The sequence below is a fragment of the Martes martes genome (genome assembly GCF_963455335.1).
Source record: "Martes martes genome assembly, chromosome: 4".
Taxonomy (NCBI): domain Eukaryota; kingdom Metazoa; phylum Chordata; class Mammalia; order Carnivora; family Mustelidae; genus Martes; species Martes martes.
Window position 1 is genome coordinate 58,951,581 of NC_137891.1, and position 21,132 is coordinate 58,972,712.

Here is a 21,132-nt window from a genome sequence, read left to right on the forward strand (position 1 = left end):
GATTTATACACTTCTGGTAATGGATGAACTTCTGAAGATCAGGTACCTCCCTGAAATACAAAATTTCATGAGTATGCACATTTTTCTGTGGAGTGGGTCCATGGACCAAAAAAAAAAAAGTATAACTTGCTAGGAACATGTTTGGTAAGAGGTTTGGGGGAGAAGTAAAAAAGGAATGTGCTCGAAGAGTACATACCTGGGGAAAAGAATTTTAGCTAAAGAGATAGGGAAAGGAAAGAAAGTGAAGGGGCGCCTGGGTGGCTCAGAGGGTTAAGCCTCTGCCTTCTGCTCCGGTCATGATCTCGGGGTCCCGGGATCGGTCATGATCTCGGGGTCCTGGGATCGGCCCCGCATCGCATCGGGCTTTCTGCTCAGCAGGGAGCCTGCTTCCCCCTCTCTCTCTGCCTGCCTCTCTGCCTACTTGTGATCTCTGTCAAATAAATAAATAAAATATTTAAAAAAAAAAGAAAGAAAGTGAAGACAAAGTTCTCCTGATTCACGGTTTTATTTACAAGCCAGATATGTATGTGAATCAACTATTTTTGACGTGTAGAATAAGTCACACAGATTAGGTCACATATAAACACTTTATTATTTTGCTAACTTTCTTTGTCCTCTGTTAGGAGATTCACATGAAATGACTAGTTTGGGTTATGCTTTTCCTAAAGTACCACTCTAAATTGTAAATCTGGAGTTTTGGTACTTCATTAAATCCCATCTATGGCTCAACTGGATTACATTAGCATTTTAAAATTGTTAACTGTGGCCTGCCAGTAGGTCTACATAAATTACAACAAAGTCAAGTTCATTCCTAGTATATCCATAAATGTGAGTTTTAAATTCAAAATAGTACATCATTCCCATTGCATTTTATCTTAGACTTTTTAAGATGGTATTTTGGACATATCATTTAAATTTTTGCTGATGTCTACTAGGCACATGGAATTTGAAATCTGGAAGAAAACTTAGAAGATTATGCAGTCTGATTTGCTCATTTTATTGATAAATAAACCCAGAGAGATTAAGAGCCCTGATCAAGCTTGCTCATGACAGAGCTAGGACAAGACTACAAACATTGGATTCTTAGCTTGGTGCCTTTTCCAACATCCAGTTAACAAGCTAATGGTTACTGAACTGTGACATTTCTCTGATGAGATCAGTCAGTAGGACAATATGAACAAACCATCTGTGGAGACACAGGCTCAAGCAAAGACTCAACTCTGCCTCTTCACACTCTGACAAGAGGATTCTCATAGGACTGCTCCTAACTCTCCAGTCTAGTGAATCACTAGAACTCAAACATTCATAAATCATGTAATATTATCAATATTGTGGCATTTGCCCAATGATCACTTTGTGAGTTCTCCAAGTTACTAGACTCTGGTTTCCAATATTTCCTCCCCTTTTCTGCCAGAAAGTTCAGCTGCTTTTAGTCTTCTGTGTCACAGCCTCTACCTTTGCCTTGGTGGGGACAACCTCAGGCACATACATAGCTTGTGCATGCCCTCTTTTTTTTTTTTTTTTTGTCCTCCAGGGAGGTAGAGGTGGGGTAGTTTGTGAGACGAGGGAGAATCACCTTTTTGAACATGATGGTCATTTGTAATTGATGTGGAAATAAAAAAAATTATCAAATCTAAGAAAAATAATAATCGCTTAATATCATCTAATATGCATTTTATGTTTAAATTTCTCCAATTGTTTCAAAAATATCTCCTTTGCAGTTGGTTTGAGTCAGGATCCAAACAATGTTAACACGACTACATTGGGTTAATATGTCTCTTAAGTATCTTTTTTCGCAAACAGTGCTATTAAAAAGATTCTTTAAGGGCATGGGAAATTTTAATTTTACTATTATTGAACTGTTTTCCAAAGTGATTGTCCAAATTTGCTCCTATGGAGCTCTTATAGAGAGCTTCACTCCGCTTTTGGTATTGTCAGACATTTTGCCTGTTGCCTATGTGACAGCAAGCACCACACTGTAAAGAAATATGTAAGCCTTATCTTCAAACACTGCATAGTCAAATGTTTTAGATAGAAAAATATTATGCTCCCTGGAGATACTGTATGTTCCACCCCATCTGAAAGTCACTGTTTTAGCTCCTGAGTACATCAGGATATTTCCATTATATATTAATAAAAACATGAAGAAGATAGTAAGCATATACCACTTAACATTTCCCAGGAAAGATATGACTGGTACTGACTTTTCCCTCCCCTGAAGGTCCTCTTTAAAGGACCTTTTAAACAAAAAGCCCAAGGGACCAGATGTTGATTTTACTGAGGAGTGTTAAGAATTCTGTTGACTCCCTTTTCTTATTCATATGTCATGGCAGGTTGTTGGTTCTGATGATGTCATAATGATTTGCTTGTGGAGTCATCTGATGTCATTTACACCTTAGGAAGAATCAGCTTTTAAATAAAATGAACTTTAGATGGTAAAACTTGATCTTCTGGAGAAATTTTCAGAGATCATGGGGATAAAGATCTCCGGAAGAAAATATATATGGAAAAGCTTTCCTCTTTCATTGAGATATATGGGTTTTACTCACAGTTGAAACGTTAACAACACAACTGAGCTGACACCAGATACGCTTCTAGATGATTCCTGGTTGCTAAAAGCATCCAAACATTCCCCAAGGACACCATCCTTTTGCACAACAAAGGGAAAACCAGGCCATTTCTGGCACTAGGATGGAATTCTAAGAGGAAAAAGCAAACCAGCGTAACTTCCTCTCCATCAATTAAGAACTGTTGGTTTAATATTACACTATAGGATAACTGGTGTATTTTAAAGATCTTTTTCTTTTTTGAACACATTTTACATTAGGGAATTTCCTGGAGAACATAGCGATTTTTTAAAAAATATTTTATTTACTTATTTGACACAGAGAGAGAGATCACAAGTAGGCACAGAGGCAGGCAGAGAGAGAGGGGTAAGCAGGCTCCCCGCTGAGCAGAGAGCCGGATGGGGGGCTGGATCCCAGGACCCTGAGATCGATCCCAGGACCCTGAGATCATGACCTGAGCCAAAGGCAGAGGCTTAACCCAGGCGCCCCCTGATTTTTTTTTTAAAGATTATTTGAGAGAGAGCCAGCACCAGCAGGGGAGAGGCAGAGGGAGAGAGAAAGGGAGAAGCAGACTCTCCAACTGAGCCGGGAGCCCCACGTGGGGGGCTCAATCCCACGCCCCTGGGATCATGACCAGAGGTGAAGTCAGGTGCTTAACCGACTGAGCCACCCAGGGCCCCCCAAAATGATCTATCTTTAGAGTGGGAAGGAGGATATTCTACATTGCTCTTATATTTAAGTCTTACAGAAATTTCTTGAAAAGAGCTCCAAGTTAATAAAATGACAGATTTCAAGCTTTTGTTCTGCTAAAGTAAAAGCCTACTACTCAATATGTCAGCCATTTAAATTTTTAAAAGAGCAAGAACAAGAGGTGCAAGTCTTTGGCTTCCATTTTCCTCTTAACCAATGACATCTTCAGTTTTGGGATAGCTTTTTTAAATGTGGCTTCCGATAAATGTTGGCAGAACTGGTGCATTCCCGGAATAAATACTGAATGCTCAGCTTTCCCTATTCAAATACATCCCTAGGTCGAATGACCACAAAACTGCCCACTGTGAAACAGGCTGAAGAGGAGTACGGATGTGATAGAAGGGGTAAGTGTATCCCCAAAGTGCACTGGTACATTAAAAAAAAAAAATCACGTCTAGGGTCAAATCTCTAAACAAATGGGGATGTCATAACAACCATAACTATTACTGACACACGTGAAGTTTAAAACTGGCGGGTTGGAGCAGAGGGGAGACAACAGCACACGAACAAAAGAAAAACTTCAAAAATTTCTCCTCCCTTTCAGGCAAGTTTCAGCTCTACAAATGTACCCTTGCCTTTAAAATAATCAACGTGTTGTTTTGCTCTCAATCCTCATCCCATGGTACAAAGAAATCTGTGTCTTTCTCCCCCAAATTTGGAATATGAGAAGCCTTTCAGACCGTAAAGACTAGAAAGCAGCCCCTCGGAAAGTGGTATCCCGCCCGAAGGATGTGAAAGTGGGCATGGTGGTGTGGAGGACATCGATAGGGGGGGAAAAATCTTCAAACCATACACTTGTGGTTGGAAAAACAAAACAAAAAGAAAAACCCACGGGACTGGAGATCATCAAGATTTTAGGGTATATAGAGAAAAAAGCAACAACCGTGGCCAGGTCAGACCAGAAGCGGCGTTTCTTGGGCGACAGGACTAGCGGGTGGGGCAGCCGCGGACGCCGGAGGGCAGGATGTGACCGAAGGTACCAACAACGCCATTTACCGCGCTCTCGCCTGCCCCTCCCCCCCCCGGAGGCTCAGCGCGCCAGCCAATCCCCTCCCGCCGTCGCCTTCCCACCGGAGGCCCCGCCCCCGGCGCCCAGGATGCTGGGCCCCCGCGGCGTGACGCGAGCACGGCAACTCCGCCCCCTGCGTCTCTGGCCTCGCCGGCCTTGGGGGGATGGTTCCATCATGGCGTCAATGCAGGTGAGAGGAGTTTGCAGCATCTGGGCGGGCGAGGGAGCCGCCGAGAGGACGCAAACGTTTTGTCGGGGGCGGTGTCTGGGACTCTGGGGCACCCGGACGGGCTCGGGAGTGGCCCTGGTGGCCGGTCCTTTCCCAGCTTCAGGACGTTGCGGAGGGGTGAGAGGTGGCGAGAAGGGCGGGGGAGGGGGGGTCCTCGGTCGGTCGAAGCGGACACCAGCCGGCCGGGAAGTTGGGTGATAAAGAAGGCTAAGACGAGGAAAGGGAGAAGTTTGGCGTTGGCTCGGCGGCAGTGGTCTCGGAATCACCTTTTGCTCACTCAGACGTTGGCCTGCCCGCCCGCCTCAGGGATGCCTTCTCCTTGGTCCCCGGCCGGGCGGAAACAGCTGCTCTCGCCGTCGTCGCTGGGGCAAGGGCAGCCCTGAGAGGGGCTGAGTGGGGGGGAGCTGAAAAGGCGTTCCAGGAGAGGGCGGCTGGCTGCAGAAGCGCTTTGCGGCCTCTGCCCAGGCCTCCCACGCCCAGCTTCCCTGACTGCCCGGCCCCTCGGCTCTCCTCTCTCTGACTCTTAATCCTTTGCCCCGTGGGTACCTTTCTCTGTTGGTCTTTGCACTCTCAACGAATATTAGTCCGGCAGCTCACTTTGTCGCTCTTCCCGAAGCTGCCCTTGGCCCATCAATATCATTTGCCGCCTAATATGTAATCTTCCTGAGATCTGAGTCACCAGCCCCTTTATACCTCCGGGATAGCTCGCCCTCAAATTTTTTTTTTTTTCCTACGGTGCCCCACCCTTATGTCGCGGTAAGGCTACAGCCTTTTGCCCCTCTTCCCTAGATCTTTAGTGGAATCTTAATTTGGTAGGAGGCGTTTATTAACCCGTGTCCTGTCTACCTGACTTAGCAGTTCATGGTTTCCTGGCTTTCCAACTTAATGCACTCCTTTTTTCCAAATCCAAGGAGTTCGAATTTTTTTTTTTTTTCAGGCAAAGATGGCAACCACAACTGCAGTTTTATAAAGATTGTCTCTGCATTATCTATAGCCTGCATTTAATTTTACAGATGAAGACTAGCTCGAATGAGAACATATAGGAAGAGAAGGTAGAACTGTTTGGAGTGACAGCTGAGTGCTTTTTAGAGTTTTAACAACATCTTAAAGACACCTACGTTTTTCTTAGCATTTAGTGCTTTTGTTTCTGGAAGAATAAGCAAGACTTCCTACCCTCCCCACCCTCCTTCCCCCCCCTCCTCATTTCTAGGCGAGAGCAGTTTTTCTTCTCTTTTCTGCATCTTCCTCTTTTGCGCACATATTTGCTCCACGTTTACTTCTGTGCTTTTGTGTTGTCTGTCCCCTTTCAACCTATTTTCCGTGCGATATTCTCTTTACTTTTGCTTCTTTCTCTGGACTTTCCTGCGGAATAGAATAATGTCTTAACTTTCCTACTTTCCGTAGATCAGTGCAGGGGGTCCGGGGTGGACAAGAACAGTTTGAGGAAACATTATACTTTACACCGGTCTCCCCAGAGACGTTAGAGAAGTTTCGTCATTTGAGGCCAAAAAAGGAACTGTGCAACACTAGTTGAACAGGAGATGTATATAACTAAGATTATTTGTATTAAGATCAGAACTATTTAAGACTAAAAATTATGGTTAAAATCCACAACGCTTGTGATTATATTTGACAAGAGAATTATTGGGATAACTAATTAGCTGGTTAGATTCAGACTTAGAGAGTCTGAAAAAGGGCAGATTTCCATTTTTAAGAGAAAAAGTGAGTATAGAACTGAGTCAGTACAGAACTTAATGTTGATAATCTTGAATTTTACATGGTGACTTAACCAATAGAAAGAAAAATACATGGCCAGTGAAATACTGCATTTTTCTGTGTCCCAAGTATTACCAACTGTCTTACCACCCTTTATTCCTTTGTGTCTTCTGATTAGAGGAATGGAAAACCGATGTTTCCTATTTTAATTAAAACCGAATCTTTCCTTTTGTTTGTATTTTTGAAATATCTGATACAGGTTTTCTGGTAGTATCTTGAAAACTAATCTAGATAAATCAAGGTTTTTGAAACACAATACTACTTTTCTTTGTGGTTATTCTGTCTTTGCTGAACAAAATTTTTTCCTTACCATCTTAATAGCAAAATTTTGTTTTAAAGATTTCTATTTTTTTTAAAGTAATCTTTACACCCAGCATGGGGCTTGAACTCAAAACCCTAAGATCAAGCGTTGCATGCTGTACCAACTGAACCAGCCAGGAGCCCCTTAATAGCAAAATTGAACCGTTCAGAACAACTGAATTACATATAAAACTGCAATCAAATTATGAAAGTTGTTTATTCACTCATAAATTTCAAGGGCCCACTGTGTCTGATACTGATCACGGTGCTGGAGATAGGGCAGTGAACAAAAGCAAACAAAGATATCTGCTGTAGGTGGGGGAGACAGATAAGAACCAAATATTTAAGTATTATATTAGGTGATAATACTATTAAGAGAAAGCATGGAAGGGAGTTAGGAAATGGATATTTTGGGGATTTCAGTTATAGTGCTTAGGGAAAAGTATACCATACACAAATGCTGCTCTGACCATGTCCTTACCTAAAAAGTTTTCAGATTTCTTTAGCTTATGCCAGGATATTGCTGCTATTAAGCTGTAAGAAGAACTATTTTAAAAACCTACAAATTATAGAAATGTAATATAGGATTTGATTACTTGGTAGAAAGGAAATAAATAGTCTTCAGAATCAACATCAAGTAAGAGTGGACTTTGGCTTTTTCATTGGAGAGTATTTTGAAGTTGAGGTTTTAACTCTTTTAATGTACTCTATCAGGTGCCTCCCAACTTTTTCTCAGGTGGTGCACATAGAAAATAATTTTTGAATCACACACTAAGATGGATGAAGTGAAACACTGGGAATGCGTATCAGTATTCTGACATGTCTGTAATACTTGGGTTGCTCTACTCTGTAATACTGCTAAAGTTGTTCTTCAATACACAGTTCAAGGTTGTGGTTTTCAAAACTTACTTGAGCCTTTGAGATATTCTTTCTTGTTTTTGTTTTTGTTTTCTTTCCCCCCCACTGTTTCTTACTAGAACGACGTTGCAAATTAACAAGATTATGGTTAGATTATCTTTTAAGAAAGCTTTCTTAGAGAATTGTAGGCTTCTGTCAATACTTAAAAATATCAGGAGTTAGTGTAAAGAAACATCTCCATTTAATTGTGTTAGTTCTAGAAATGTTTAATAACTCTTGTAGATTTTCTGCTTGCTTTTTCCTCTCTTGCCTAATGGGGGTTTTAACTGTTGATTTGACTAGATGGAAGGAGATTAAGATTTAGATAGATTTAGATAGATTATGAATGTGTGCTTATTTTCATATGACTTCGAAAGAGTGCTATGTTGTATTATTCACAACTCTGCACTGCTCTTTACTCAAGTGTCTGGCTGTAGTGATTGAGAGAGGTAGAATATGGGTTCTGACTTTTTTAGTAGTCACATTGCCTGGACAGACTCCATATGATTATTGTTTGATGAGGTCGTGAAGGGGTACAGCATAATCAAAACTTAGAAAATGGATTCATCTTAGATCCTGAGGCTTATTGAATACTGGGAACTTGGGGGAGTGTATATGCCTAGAATTATATCTGAGAAGGTTAACTGGGTACTCGGCTTGGTATAGGGCTGTTGGGACAAGTCAGGGAAAGGGGGAACAGTGTAGAATAGAATGGAAGGTACTTTGTTTGAATGAGAAACCTAAACCATAGGTGGAGTACAGGTGCATAAGGGATAAAGCTAAGATAATCATCTTAACTTTCAAAGCAGTCACTGTGATACTTTCTTTTAGCTGTTAATCAATTACCGGTTAATTAGGCAATTTCTATTTTTATCCCAAAGTGTTTGTTTGTGTTTCATTTAACTTTTCAGGTCTCTTCCACTCCCCTGAGGCCATATATCTCAGGAGAATAGGAAAAATACCTTTTCTTTGTCTCTTAAAGTCACCCGGTGATTACAGTAAATGTTTAACACTTCAAAAAATGTTTCTAATTAGCAAGTTCTGCATTAGTTTAATTCTATCTTAGAGAAGTCTTTTAAGCAATTCTATAATGGTAAGATTGAGTCCCTATAAAGAAATAACTTAAAGGTGATGTTTTTATATACATATTCCCCCAAAGTTGACTTATTTTCTTGGTTTATATGTTTGCCATAACCTTAACGGTTTTCAAAGTATTTTTCTGTTCTTTTCTCCTTGGATTCTTACTCTAACCTTGTAAAAAGTCAGATAATCCTATTTCATTTGAGTAGAACAGAGAGTGACTTTAGGTAAGTGATCACTTATTTGGAAAGCGACTTACCCCAAATTAATAGCAACTGAGTGCTGAAGGTGCGATTAGAAACCAAGCTCTGAAATCTGTTGATGCTATGAAGTTGTATGTAATTAATGTTAACAAGTTTGGCATTGTAGAGAAATCATTGGGATAATTACTTTTCAGTCAAGAAGTAAACGTTTACTGGGGTAATATTTTGTAGCTTCTATAGCTAAAATGGGAGAAAAATATTCCTTATATTTTATAATATAATATATTTTATGCATGCATTTTAAAAAGGGTCTTTATGCATGTACTTATGCACTGAATAAAATTATGGCAGATCTTTACTGTTCAAAGATAGTCTTTATTATCAAGGAGAGTTTTAAAAGTAGAAGTGATCCGGCATCTTTCTGAAAATACAGTTCTGCATAGTGTTTATTTGAATTGAATATTTGTTACATGTTATTTCTTTGTATCATTGCTCTCTGCATTAATTTTATTTACAAAATACTTGTTCCTGTTTGTGGAGTGTTTTTAATTCTTCGTTTGATAGCCTTTTTTGTGAATGCAGGTGTTGGGTCACCAACAAATGGCGCATGCCTTTGAGTTACTATATTCTGAGAAAAACTAATCTCATTCTGTAAGTCTTGTAAAAACTTCACTAGGAAGAAAGGCGAAGGATCTGGAATCAGAAGATGTGGATTTAGGTTCAGTTTCACTACTTAACATCTATGTTGCCCAAAAATCAGGGTGTCAAATTGGTGGTTAAGACAACAGAAAATTAATAGAGAGGTAAACACGTATGAAATTACTTTTTTGACTTTGTTTCTCAAATCTGTTTTTTTCTGTAGTTTTCCCCATTTTGGTACATGGCAACTTTTTTCATCCATTTGTTTAACCAGAAACCTTGGTTTTCATCCCATCCTCTAGTGAAAACATTAGCAAATTCTCTTGAGCTCTACCTTCAAAATATATCCAGAATCCAACTGTTTATCCTTTCTTCTGAATTACTCCGTGATGTAAATCATCATGATCCCTCATCTGGAATATATCAACAGTTCATAACTGGTTTCCCTGCTTATGCCCTTTATTCCCTCGCTGTGTTTTTCTCAGCCCAAATATTATTTAGATTCTTTCAAAACAAAAGCCTAATGTCACTTCACTTACGTCCCTTCTGTGGCTTCCCTGTTTTACTCAGAATATACGGTTGACCCTTTAATAATGACGGGTTAGTGGTGCTGACCCCTGTGCAGTCCAGAATTCATGCATGGCTTTTGACTTCCAAAAACTTAACCGTTGGGTGCCTGGGTGGCTCAGTTGGTGAAGCATCTGCCTTTGGCTCAAGTCATGATCCTGGGATGGGTCCTGGGATGAAGTCCTGCATCGGGCTCCCCACTCAGCAGAGAGTCTTCATCTCCCTCCGACCATACCCCATTTTGTGCGCTCTCTCATACACACACACATTCTCTCTCAAAAAAATAAGCCTTATAATAAATCATAATAAATAAGTAAAATAAGTAAATAAGTAAAATCTTAAAAAATTAACCACTAGTTGCCTACTGTTAGTTGGAAGCCTTATCGATAACGTAGTTAACATATATTTTAAATGTTATATGCAGTGTATACTGTATTCTTAGAATAAAGTAAGCTAGAGAAAAAAGTTAAAATCATAAGGAAGAGAATGTATTTATAGTACTGTACTGTATTTATAAAAAAAAAAATGCACATGTAAGTAGACCTGTGCATTTCAAACCTATGTTCAGGGGTCACCATAATCCAGAGTCCCTGTTAGGGCATAGAAGGCTTTATTACATTATCTATCTCATTCAAATAGAAGGCTTTATTACATTATCTATCTCATTCAAACCCCTCCCCCCCGCCCCAACTTGTCTATATACTCCTTGCTATTTCTACCTCTGGGCCTTTACCCTTACTCCTCTGCTTGGAGTCTTCACCTATCTGGGTGGCTCACTTCCTTTATTCTCTCAGATCTGTCTTTAAATGCAGTTACTTAGAGAATCCTTCCTTGACCACCCAATGTAAATTAGCTCTCCCATCCCTGCCACTTAAAATTCCTCTTACCCTGCTAAATTTTTCGTAGCCCTGACATTTATTTATTTACTATTTCTCCTGAACATAACTCAGTACCTGGCATGTTGTAGGCCCTCAGTAAATGTCAAAGGAATAAATCAGCACAGCTTGTGGATTCAGATAAACGGTTTGAATTCTAGCTGTGTAACTTTTTTTGCCCAATGTAAAATAGGGATAATAATCATATGGGGTAAAATTGCAAATCATTGCACATGTGGATTTTTATAGTTGTTAGTTATAATGCTCTAGACCTCTTATTTTGAACTACCCCTATCAGATACTCACTTTAAGAAAAAAAATTGTTGGGGGGCGCCTGGGTGGCTCAGTGTGTTAAGTCTCTGCCTTCAGCTTGGGTCATGGTCTCAGGGTCCTGGGATCAAGCCACACATCGGGCTCTCTGCTCAGTGGGGAGCCTGCTTCCCCTTCTCTCTTTGCCTACCTCTCTGACTACTTGTGATCTCTGTCTGTCAAATAAATAAAGTCTTTAAAAAAAAAAAATTGTCGGGGCACCTGGGTGGCTCAGTCAGTTAAGCATCTGCCTTTGGCTCAGGTCACGATCCCAGGGTCCTAGAATCAAGTCCTCTGTCTGGCTCTCTGCTCCACTGGTAATCCTGCTTCTCTCTGCCCCTACTTCCATTCATTCTCCCAATTTTTCTCTCTTTCCATCTAATACATAAATAAAAATGTTTTGAAAAAATTGATTCCTATCCTGTGTTGGATATCAGTGGAAAAGAATCAAATTTTCTGTATGATCCTGTGTCATATGAGATCTCTCCTATTTTCACACTAGGAAGGAGAGAGCAAGTATGGTTTATTTATTTTTTTAAGATTTTATTTGAGGGGCACCTGGGTGGCTCAGTGGATTAAGCCTCTGCCTTCGGCTCAGGTCATGATCTCAGGGTCCTGGGATCGAGCCCCACATCGGGCTCTCTCAGCAGGGAGCCTGCTTCCCTGGCAACCCCCCCACACCTGCTGCTCTGCCTGCTTGTGATCTCTGTCAAATAAATAAATAAAATCTTAAAAAAAAAAAAGATTTTATTTGAAAGAGAGAAAGCATGAAAGGGGGGATAGGAAGGAGGGGACAAGCAGACTCCCCACTGAGCAGGGAGCCTGATGTGGGGCTGGATCCTAGGACCATGGGATCATGAACTGAGCCAAAGGCAGACCCCTAACTGACTGAGCCACCCAGGCACATTGGAAGTATGGTTTCTAATTAGCATGTATGCTTGACTAATTCTCAAATACTGAAGAGGATTAGGAAGTAGTATTTTGACCTCCTATGTCAGTTTTAAATGGCAAATTCTGTTTTTTATTTTTAAATTAAAATATAATTCATATACCATAAAACTTAACCATTTTTATTAAAGTGTACAGTTCAGTGGTTTTTAATATATTTACAACCACAATCACTAATTCTAGAACATTTTCATCACCTCAAAGGAAACCCTTTACCTATTTGCAGTCACTCCCCATTCCTTGACTATGCCCCACAGAAATCACTAATCTGTTTGCTATCTCTATTGGTTTGCCTATTCTAGGTATTTAATATAAATGGAGTCATACAATATGTGGTCTTTTGTAACTGGCTTCTTACCATAATGTTTTTGAGTTTCATCTGTGTTGTAGCTTATATCAGTACTTATTTTTTATGGCTATGAGTTCATTTTATGTTTGTCTACAGTTTATCCGTTCATCAATTGATTGACATTGGGTGGTTTCCGGTTTCCATTCATCAGTTAATTGGCAGTTTGTATTGTTACACATCTACTTTCTGGATAGTGCCACTATGAACATTCATGTATGTGGGTTTTTTGTTTGGTTGGTTTTTGTTTTTTAAATTTATTTGTTAGAGAGAGAGCGCGCGGGCAGAGGCAGACAGAGTGGCAGGCAGAGGCAGAGGGAGAAGTAGGCTCTCTGCCGAGCAAGGAGCCCGATGTGGGACTCGATCCCACGACGCTGGGATCATGACCTGAGCCAAAGGCAGCTGCTTAACCAACTGAGCCACCCAGGCGTCCCTCATGTACGTGTTTTTATTTGGCCATGTTTTAATTTGTCCTAAGTGTATGCCTAGTAATGGAATTGCTGGGTCATTTGGTAACTCTGTGTTTAACTTTCTAAGAAACTGCCAGACATTTCCATGACAGCTGCACTATTTTACATTCCCACCAGCAGTGTGGAAAGGTTCCAATTTCTACACATTTTGGCCAATATTTGTTGTCTTTTTTTTTTTTAATTAAATCTCTCTTAGTGGATGTAAAGTGATACCTCCTTGTGGTTTTGATTTGTATTTCCCTAATAACTAAGGATATTGAGCATTTTACATTTATTGGTAAATTTCTTGGAGAAATGTCTATTCAAATCCTTTGCCCATTTAAAAAATAAAGTTGTCTTTTTATTGAGTTGTAATTGAGTTTTTTGTTTATTTTGAATACAGGCCCCTTCTCACATAAGTGATTTGCAAACATTTCTACTATGAGTTGTGTTTGCACTTTCTTGATGGTATCCTTGAAAGCACAAAATTTTTTAAATTTTGATGAAGTCCAATTTATCTGTTTTTTTAATTTGTCATTTATGCTTTTGGTGTCATATCTAAGTAATCATTACCTAATCTGAGGTCATAAAGATTTATACTTTATTACAGCTTTGTTTTTGTTTTTTGTTTTGTTTTGTTTTTTTGAGATTGTTATAGTTTTAGCCCTTACATTTAGGTTTTTGATTCATTTTGATTAACTTTCGTATGTGATGAGGCATATTTAGTTTTATAGTATTTATAGAGCAGCTTTTTTTTTTTTTTTGAAGTTGCATAGGCCCAAGCTGAGAGCTCATCAGATTTGATAGTATCCTGCTGGATTTAAGTGATTTTTCTAGGTTGAGTGGAGCTGTTAAACTGTTTTTCAGATGAGAATTTATATTGCAGCCCTACTACTAAGAAATGTGATTGTGGTCCTAATAAACTATTACTGAGAATACTTATTCATATATCAGCTTTTATAGTAATTAAAATTGGCATACCAACTTCAATTCTTAGACTTAAAAAGTTTTGAGCCATAGGGCATTTTTAGAGGTCAGCTTGTTCAACCGTCACACTTTTTGTTTAAGTCATTGCTGCATTTTGTGATTAGATGTAGTTGGTAAAATATAATTTGTTTACTTTTGTACTACATGAAGATACATTGAACAAATTGAATATATAAGGTTTTTTTTAAATGTAGATTTGTTATGAGAAAAACTCACATTTTTAGGAAATCCAATTTGGGGATTCTAGTGGGGAAAATTATATACATGAGCATGTTGGTGTTATTTAGTTCTTGATGTTGCTTAGTGGAAACCCTCATAGAATTCATTGTAACAATTAGTTTAAGCTACCTTGGTTGATACTTCTACCTTGATTTGATACTTCAGTATTCATGGATTCTGTATCTGTGAGTCTGCCTACTAGTAAAGTTTATTTGTAAGCCTAAAATCAATCCTCATGGTGCTTTTGTGATGATTTGCACACATGTGCAGAACTTTGAAAAATTGGGAGTAGCTAGATGTAGATCAAACAAGGTAACATTCCGTCTTGCTTCAGCTGTCATGCTGTAAACAAGTGTCCCTTTCTCAGTCTATTTAGTGCCACGTTTTTTGCATTTCAGCGCTTTTGGGGATTTCACTGTTTAAAATGGCCTCCAAGCAAAGTATTGAAGTGCTGTCTAGAGTTCCAAATTGCAAGAAGACTGTAATGTATGTTTTGTAGAAAATGTGTGTGTTAGATAACCTTTGTTCAGGCATGTGCTGTTAGCCTTGGGTTCGATGTTAATGAATCAACAACATATATTAAGGAGTCTTTAAACAGACACGAAAACCTACGTTATTAATTGGTTGAATGTGGCCAAAGGATGCAGGAACCTAACTCTGTATTTCCCTTAGGAACAGTTGTTCAGAGTCTGTAACATAACTACTGTAAATAATGAGAACTGGCTGTATTTTGATTTAAATTTCAGTCTGCTTCAGGATGCTTGAATGGCTCAGTCGGTTAAGCCTCCCACTCTTGATTTTGGCTTGGGTCACGATCTCAGGCCTTCATGGGGCTCTGCACTGCCCATGGAGCCTGCTTAAGATTCTTTTTCTCCTTTTGCCTCCCTCCTGCCCACCCACCCCCAAAATAAGTAAATTTCAGTCTCCCTTTGATTTGAAATGTATTGAAATTGGTAAAATGTAATGTCCTTGCTACATCCAGGTTCCCCCCCCCCCCAATTTTATACTATAGATCAGTTTCTTCTAGTTTTTTTGAGTTACCCATACAATTCTGATTAGTGGTTTCCCACTTTGGCATTGTATTGAAATCACCTGGGAGCTTTTTTTTTTCCTTTTTTTAAAATTTCTTTTCAGCGTAACAGAATTCATTGTTTATGCACCACACCCAGTGCTCCATGCAATCTGTGCCCTCCATAATACCCACCATTTGGCTCCCCCAACCTCCCACCCCCCGCCCCTTCAAAACCCTCAGATTGTTTTTCAGAGTCCATAGTCTCTCATGGTTCATCTCCCCTTGCAATTTCCCTCAACTCCCTTCTCTCCATCTCCCTGTGTCCTCCATATTATTTGTTATGCTCCACAAATAAGTGAAACCATATGATAATTGACTCTCTCTGCTTAACTTATTTCACTCAGCATAATCTCTTCCAGTCCCATCCATGTTGATAAAAAGTTGGGTATTCATCCTTCTCATGGAGGCATAATACTCTATAGTGTGTATGGACCACATCTTCCTTATCCATTCGTCTGTTGAAGGGCATCTTGGTTCTTTCCACAGTTTGGCGACCATGGCCATTGTTGCTATAATAAACAGTGGGGTACAGATGGCCCTTCTTTTCACTACATTTGTATCTTTGGGGTAAATACCCAGTAGTGCAATTGTAGGGTCATAGGGAAGCTCTATTTTTAATTTCTTGAGGAAGGTTAGAGATCTTAAAGTAGGGAGACTCTCCTGAATTGGGGACAAATGAAAATTTCATAGCTCCCCATCTTATGTTACTGTTTCTGGGATTTAAAAAAACAAAAAACTAGCAAGTTAGTCCTTTTGCTTTATACCAGACATCATGAATCCACCAAACTTAGCCTCAGTCCTCACAGGTGTACACATTTTCTTTTTTTTTTAACTCCTAGCACTTTTTACCTCTTTCATACTACTTTTCATTTCTGCTTTGTATATATTGTAAAGGTGCTTTGTCTTTGTTAGGTTTTAACTCAGAGCAGTACACTCAAGTGGTAAGCACTCAGATGTTTTCTCAGTATTCTATTTACTTAAATAGAACAGAAACTTAAATGCTTTTTTTTTCTTCAAAATAGGTCAGAAGTGATTTGAAAACATTGATTTCTTGCTGTATGTCTTATTTCTTTGATGTCTGTCTTTGCTTCAGCTTCTGCCCTGGCCCCATTAGAAGCTAAAGAATTGAGTTGAATGGGAAAAAGTATATAGAACTTAAAATCAGTATTAAATTTCCTTTTACTTATATGCATTTTTTTAAGACTTTATTTATTTATTGGACACACAGAGAAAGAGATCACAAGTAGGTGGGGGAGGGGGGAAGCAGGCTTCCTGCTGAGCAGAGAGCCCGATGTGGGGCTTGATCCCAGGACCCTGAGATGATGACCTGATCTGAAGGCAGAGGCTTAACTCACTGAGCCACCCAGGCACCCCTGTGCATCTTTCAACTAGATTAATATTTCATTGGTAATTCTTTCACTTTGGAGAGACCTTTATGAACTCAGTGAAAATCTATTTTTTTTCTCATTAGATGTCCAGTCCATACCCTTAATCTGGACAGCAGATAATCTTAGATCTTGCTTCATTGATACTAAAACTCTGTAATTGCTTTCTTCCTGAACCCAAATAGGTTGCATCTCAAGATACTTCTCATATCTTAAAATGTATTATTTTTCCAGATGTTTTATACTTGGGGTGTGTCTGGGTGTGATTTGGGTATAGCCTGTTTGTGTGTGCTTCTAGAGGTGGAGGTATGAGGTTGTTTAGGGTGGGGATGTTTTGGTGCAGGCTGTTTGTGGTTAGTTCCTTCACGTGTTGCAGAGGACAACATCTGTTGATCTCTAAAATACACACTTGTTTCTGATAAGCCTTTTTATTTTTTAAATATAGTTAAAGCTGTTGCATAGTGACAGAGCTTTACTTCAGATTCTTCCAGCTTAAGGTGTATGGAAGAAATTGCTCAGTTTAGAATACTACTACCAAAACAAAACAAAACAAAAATCACAAAAATCAACTCTGAAAGGATAAAGAAGTCTGGCTTAATCCTGGCAAGCCTGTAGTTTTCAGAAGTTTGTGTTGACAGTGATAGAAGTACCAGAGAAAGCTGAGACAGTTAATGGTGGTGGCTTGGAAGGAATTATCCATGATTCTAAACAGCAAAAGTGATGGAAATTGGTATTGCTTCTCTCTCTTTTCAGCACCTATTCTATAATTACTTATTTGTATCTGCTTCTGACTGAAAGCAGATTTTTTAATTTAAAATATGTTGTTCATGTTTTTATTATCTTATTTTACATTCATAAAGTAGCAAAAAATAAGATAAATTCAGCTCTAGTTTTTTTTTTTTTTTAAGATTTTATTTATTTATTTGACAGAGATCACGAGTAGGCAGAGAGGCAGGCAGAGAGGGGGGAAGCAGGCTCCCCGCTGAGCAGAGAGCCCGATGTGGGGCTCCATGCCAGGACCCTGGGATCATGACCTGAACCAAAGGCAGAGGCTTTAACCCACCGAGCCACCCAGGCGCCCCCAACTCTAGTTTTATAATTGAAAAAAAAATAAAAGTAAATTGATAATTTCTTAAACATGGGTTCCTAAAATTGATTATGTAAGTCATTTATACTTTTCATATTTCTTATTTTTATTAGGATGAAACATAGTGTAAATACATTTTATATTCTTTTTATTATTCAAACGGATTGTTTCGTGTTACTCTCTGGAAAAAAACTGAGTTGTTTTGTTTTAGTAATCTTTACACCCATCTTAGCCTTGAATTCACAACCTTGAGATCAAGAGTTGTGTGCTCTTCCAGGCTGAGCCCTCCAGATGCCCACAAGTTGTTTTTAGTTGAAATTTCAATGGCCTTGTATTTCCAGAAAGTTTACATACTAATGTTAAAGAAGTTGTTGACTTCTGAGTTTGCATGGAGTAAAAGAAACATGCTAAAGATATTCTTAAGAATCTCAGAGTTACACTGTGGCTATTTCTGACAACTGAGGCCCAACTATGTATATACTTATAAGCAAAAATTATTATTAAGACAGCAATTTGGGGCACTTGGCTGGCTCAGTCAGTGGAGTGTGCAGCTCTTGATCTTGGGTTTGCCAGTTCAAGCTCCACATTGGGTGTAGAGATTACTTAAAATACATATATATTTTTTCAAGATTGATTGATTATTTTTTTAGAGACAGACTGGTGGCAGGGGGTGGGAAGGTGGTGGAGTGGCGGGAAAGGGTGGTGGGGGGAGAGGGGCAGAGGGAGAAGGAGAGAGACTCTCAAGCAGGCTCCACACCCAGCACAGAGCCCAGTGCAGGGTTCAGTCTCACAGCCCTGAGATCATGACCTGAGCCAACATTAAGAGTGGGATGCTTAACTGACTGAGCCACCCAGGTGCTCCGAAAACAAATTTTTTTTAAAAGAAGACTTAGAAATTTGAACTTGATCTTTATTAAAATAGTAGCCTTTTATAACATTAATGTCTTTTATAAAACATAAATTGAAACTTCTGAAAAAAATAAGTATTTTTATTTTGGTCGTTTCTTTGTACGTACACATACACAAGATACTCTGCCATCTACTTTAAGCACCAAGTCTTAAGTACATTGCCGTATTCTTTATGTTAAAAATCTTCCTATAAGCATTAAATGTCATTTTTATTTTCTTTTCCTTTTTTAATTCTTATTTGCTGAAGTTAATCTAATCTTATAAAAGTTTCCATCTATTATTGTCAAGAGAAATAATTGGAATAAATCCCTAAAATCACAGGACAGCATAATTGAGCATGCTGAGGAAGAAAGCAAACAATTGTGTACTGTCAGTGTAGTAAAATGCACAAACTATCTTTTCATTAAATGGACATTTGGGTTTGACGAAGTAACTAACCCAGAATCTTAAGGTTGAGAGTTCACTTTATGATTTTATTCCTGCTGATGGAAATCTTTGGAAAAAGTGCTTAGAAAGTTATCGTATTTTGTGGACATATAAATGGGTAAAGGGTGATAAGGGGAGAGAGAAAAATTGTTTCTACTGAGTAGCTTTTCCCCCTCAATACTATTTTTAATTAAAAATGGAAATTTACTTGCTTTAGATAAGAATAAAAGGTAATTATAACATGAATTATGGATCTTTTTGGTTTCTTAGTGGTGATTTGTTCACTTGGTCAACTAAAATTTGTACTAAAAACAGCTCTTTATACAGTAGCTGCTTCTTTATCTGCATTTTTGCTTCTGTGGTCCAGAAGCAGAAAGCCCTCCTCTTCACATATTGATCCTCCTTCTGACATATCTTCAGTAGAAGGTCAAAGGTCAATAATATCATAATGCTGGGTCACAAGGCTACATCATTCACCTCACTTCATCTCATCATGTAGGCATTCTGTCATCTCACATCATTGCAAGGAGGGTGAGTTCAGTATAATGTATTTTGAGAGAGAGAGCGCATTCATATAACTTATTGCAGTGTATTGTTACAGTTGCTGTATTTTATTACTAGTTGTTGTTAATCTCTTACTGTGCTTAGTTTATAAATTAAACTTTATCATATATTTGTATGTATAGGAAAAAACATAGTATATATTGGTACTGTCTGTTGGTTTCACATATCACAACAGGTCTTGTAATGTGTCCCCCTCAGATAAGGGGGGACTACTGTATTTTGGGAACGTGTTTAAACCATTGTGGTTATGTAGCAACATGGATGTGTAGAAGCCACACTATGTTCACATTAGATGAATATAATATCATACAGGATTTACAAGATAATATAGAGAAGTGTTTAAAATTTTAATGAGGATATATACATCACTATAAACTACAGAAAACTAATATTAGGTAAATATGATTGAATCGGACAGAACAATGTCTAGAGGAAGCTGTATATAACTTTATTTGTGAAAACAAGTAGAATAACCTGGTTTCTGGAAGCTTTAAATTAAAAGAAAATTTAGAGATCCTTTAATCTTTTTTTTTTAATGAAAAAAAATGGGCCCAAAGTGAGGTAACTTAACTTAGCTAGGTTTACAATACTTGACGTGTACCTGCAATTTGTGAAATGTACACCCCTAACTTAAGTATTTAGAATTTATACTTTTCAGATAACTCTACTTGACAGAAAAGAAAGGGTCTCAAAGAAATTGTCTATATTATCAATTTTATCTGCCCAAGATGAGTTCCATTATAAAACTAGATTTTATGTTCCCTGGAAGATGTTGAACTCAGAACAGTAAAAATCGCAATAAGAATGCAGTACATCTTTAAAAATATGTATATTTGTTAGAATAATTTCTAACAGTTATGATCAGTAAATTACAAATCATTGGCTGTGTGTTCCTTTGGGATTAAATCTGTAAGAAGGAAGGATTTATCCAACTAAGATCCATCAAATTTGTGGCTTACGAATCTTATAAAATCTTATTAACCATAAAACTTAAACGGTAAAGGCCCTGAAAGCTGTCTTGACATAGAGAGTTGTGTCTGTTTGTTCTTACATTGTGTCATGCTCTCATTGTTTCCTGTTGTTTCTCATGTTCCTGTTTTTTCCGCTTTTTTTTCCCCATTATAAAATAAGCTTTCATATGCAGTGCTCCCCCTCCACCTTCAATTTTCAATTATTCTTTAGAATAAGTTTTCAAGAATAGTGTTACTTAGTCTGATGGCGTTCAGTGTTTTCTGTCTCTTGAAATACTTGATGACAGTGAATTTAAAGTCATAGGGAAAAAGCTCACCAAAAATGGTAGAAAACTACTTTGCTTTAGGGGTACCTACAAAAAGAGGGACCAGTAAGTAAGACATAAGAAGTATAGCAGAAATAGGAATGAAGCCAAGTTTTATATAACAGGATCAAAGGGGCTACAGCTTTTCACGTGGAAGATTATAAGTGTGAGTGATAAGTCACCAAAATAAGAACCCTGTGTCCAAGGTGGGGCTTGTATTCATGACCCTGAGATCAAGAGTCAAATGCTATACCGACTGAACC

General features: G+C 38.5%; 1 protein-coding gene across 2 annotated transcripts in view; it reads left to right on the forward strand.

The window, feature by feature from the left end:
• Positions 1 to 4,414: 4,414 nt before the first annotated feature.
• UBE2W (ubiquitin conjugating enzyme E2 W) overlaps positions 4,415 to 21,132 on the forward strand; it is a gene marked incomplete at its 5' end in the record, with an annotated part of 71,734 nt that continues 55,016 nt past the window's right edge. The window contains one exon of one of the 2 annotated variants that reach the window (XM_080800331.1): positions 4,415 to 4,516. In XM_080800331.1, the coding sequence (XP_080656457.1) occupies positions 4,415 to 4,516 (102 nt within the window). The remainder of the gene's footprint in view (positions 4,517 to 21,132) is intronic. The other variant, XM_080800332.1, reaches the window with a different exon arrangement.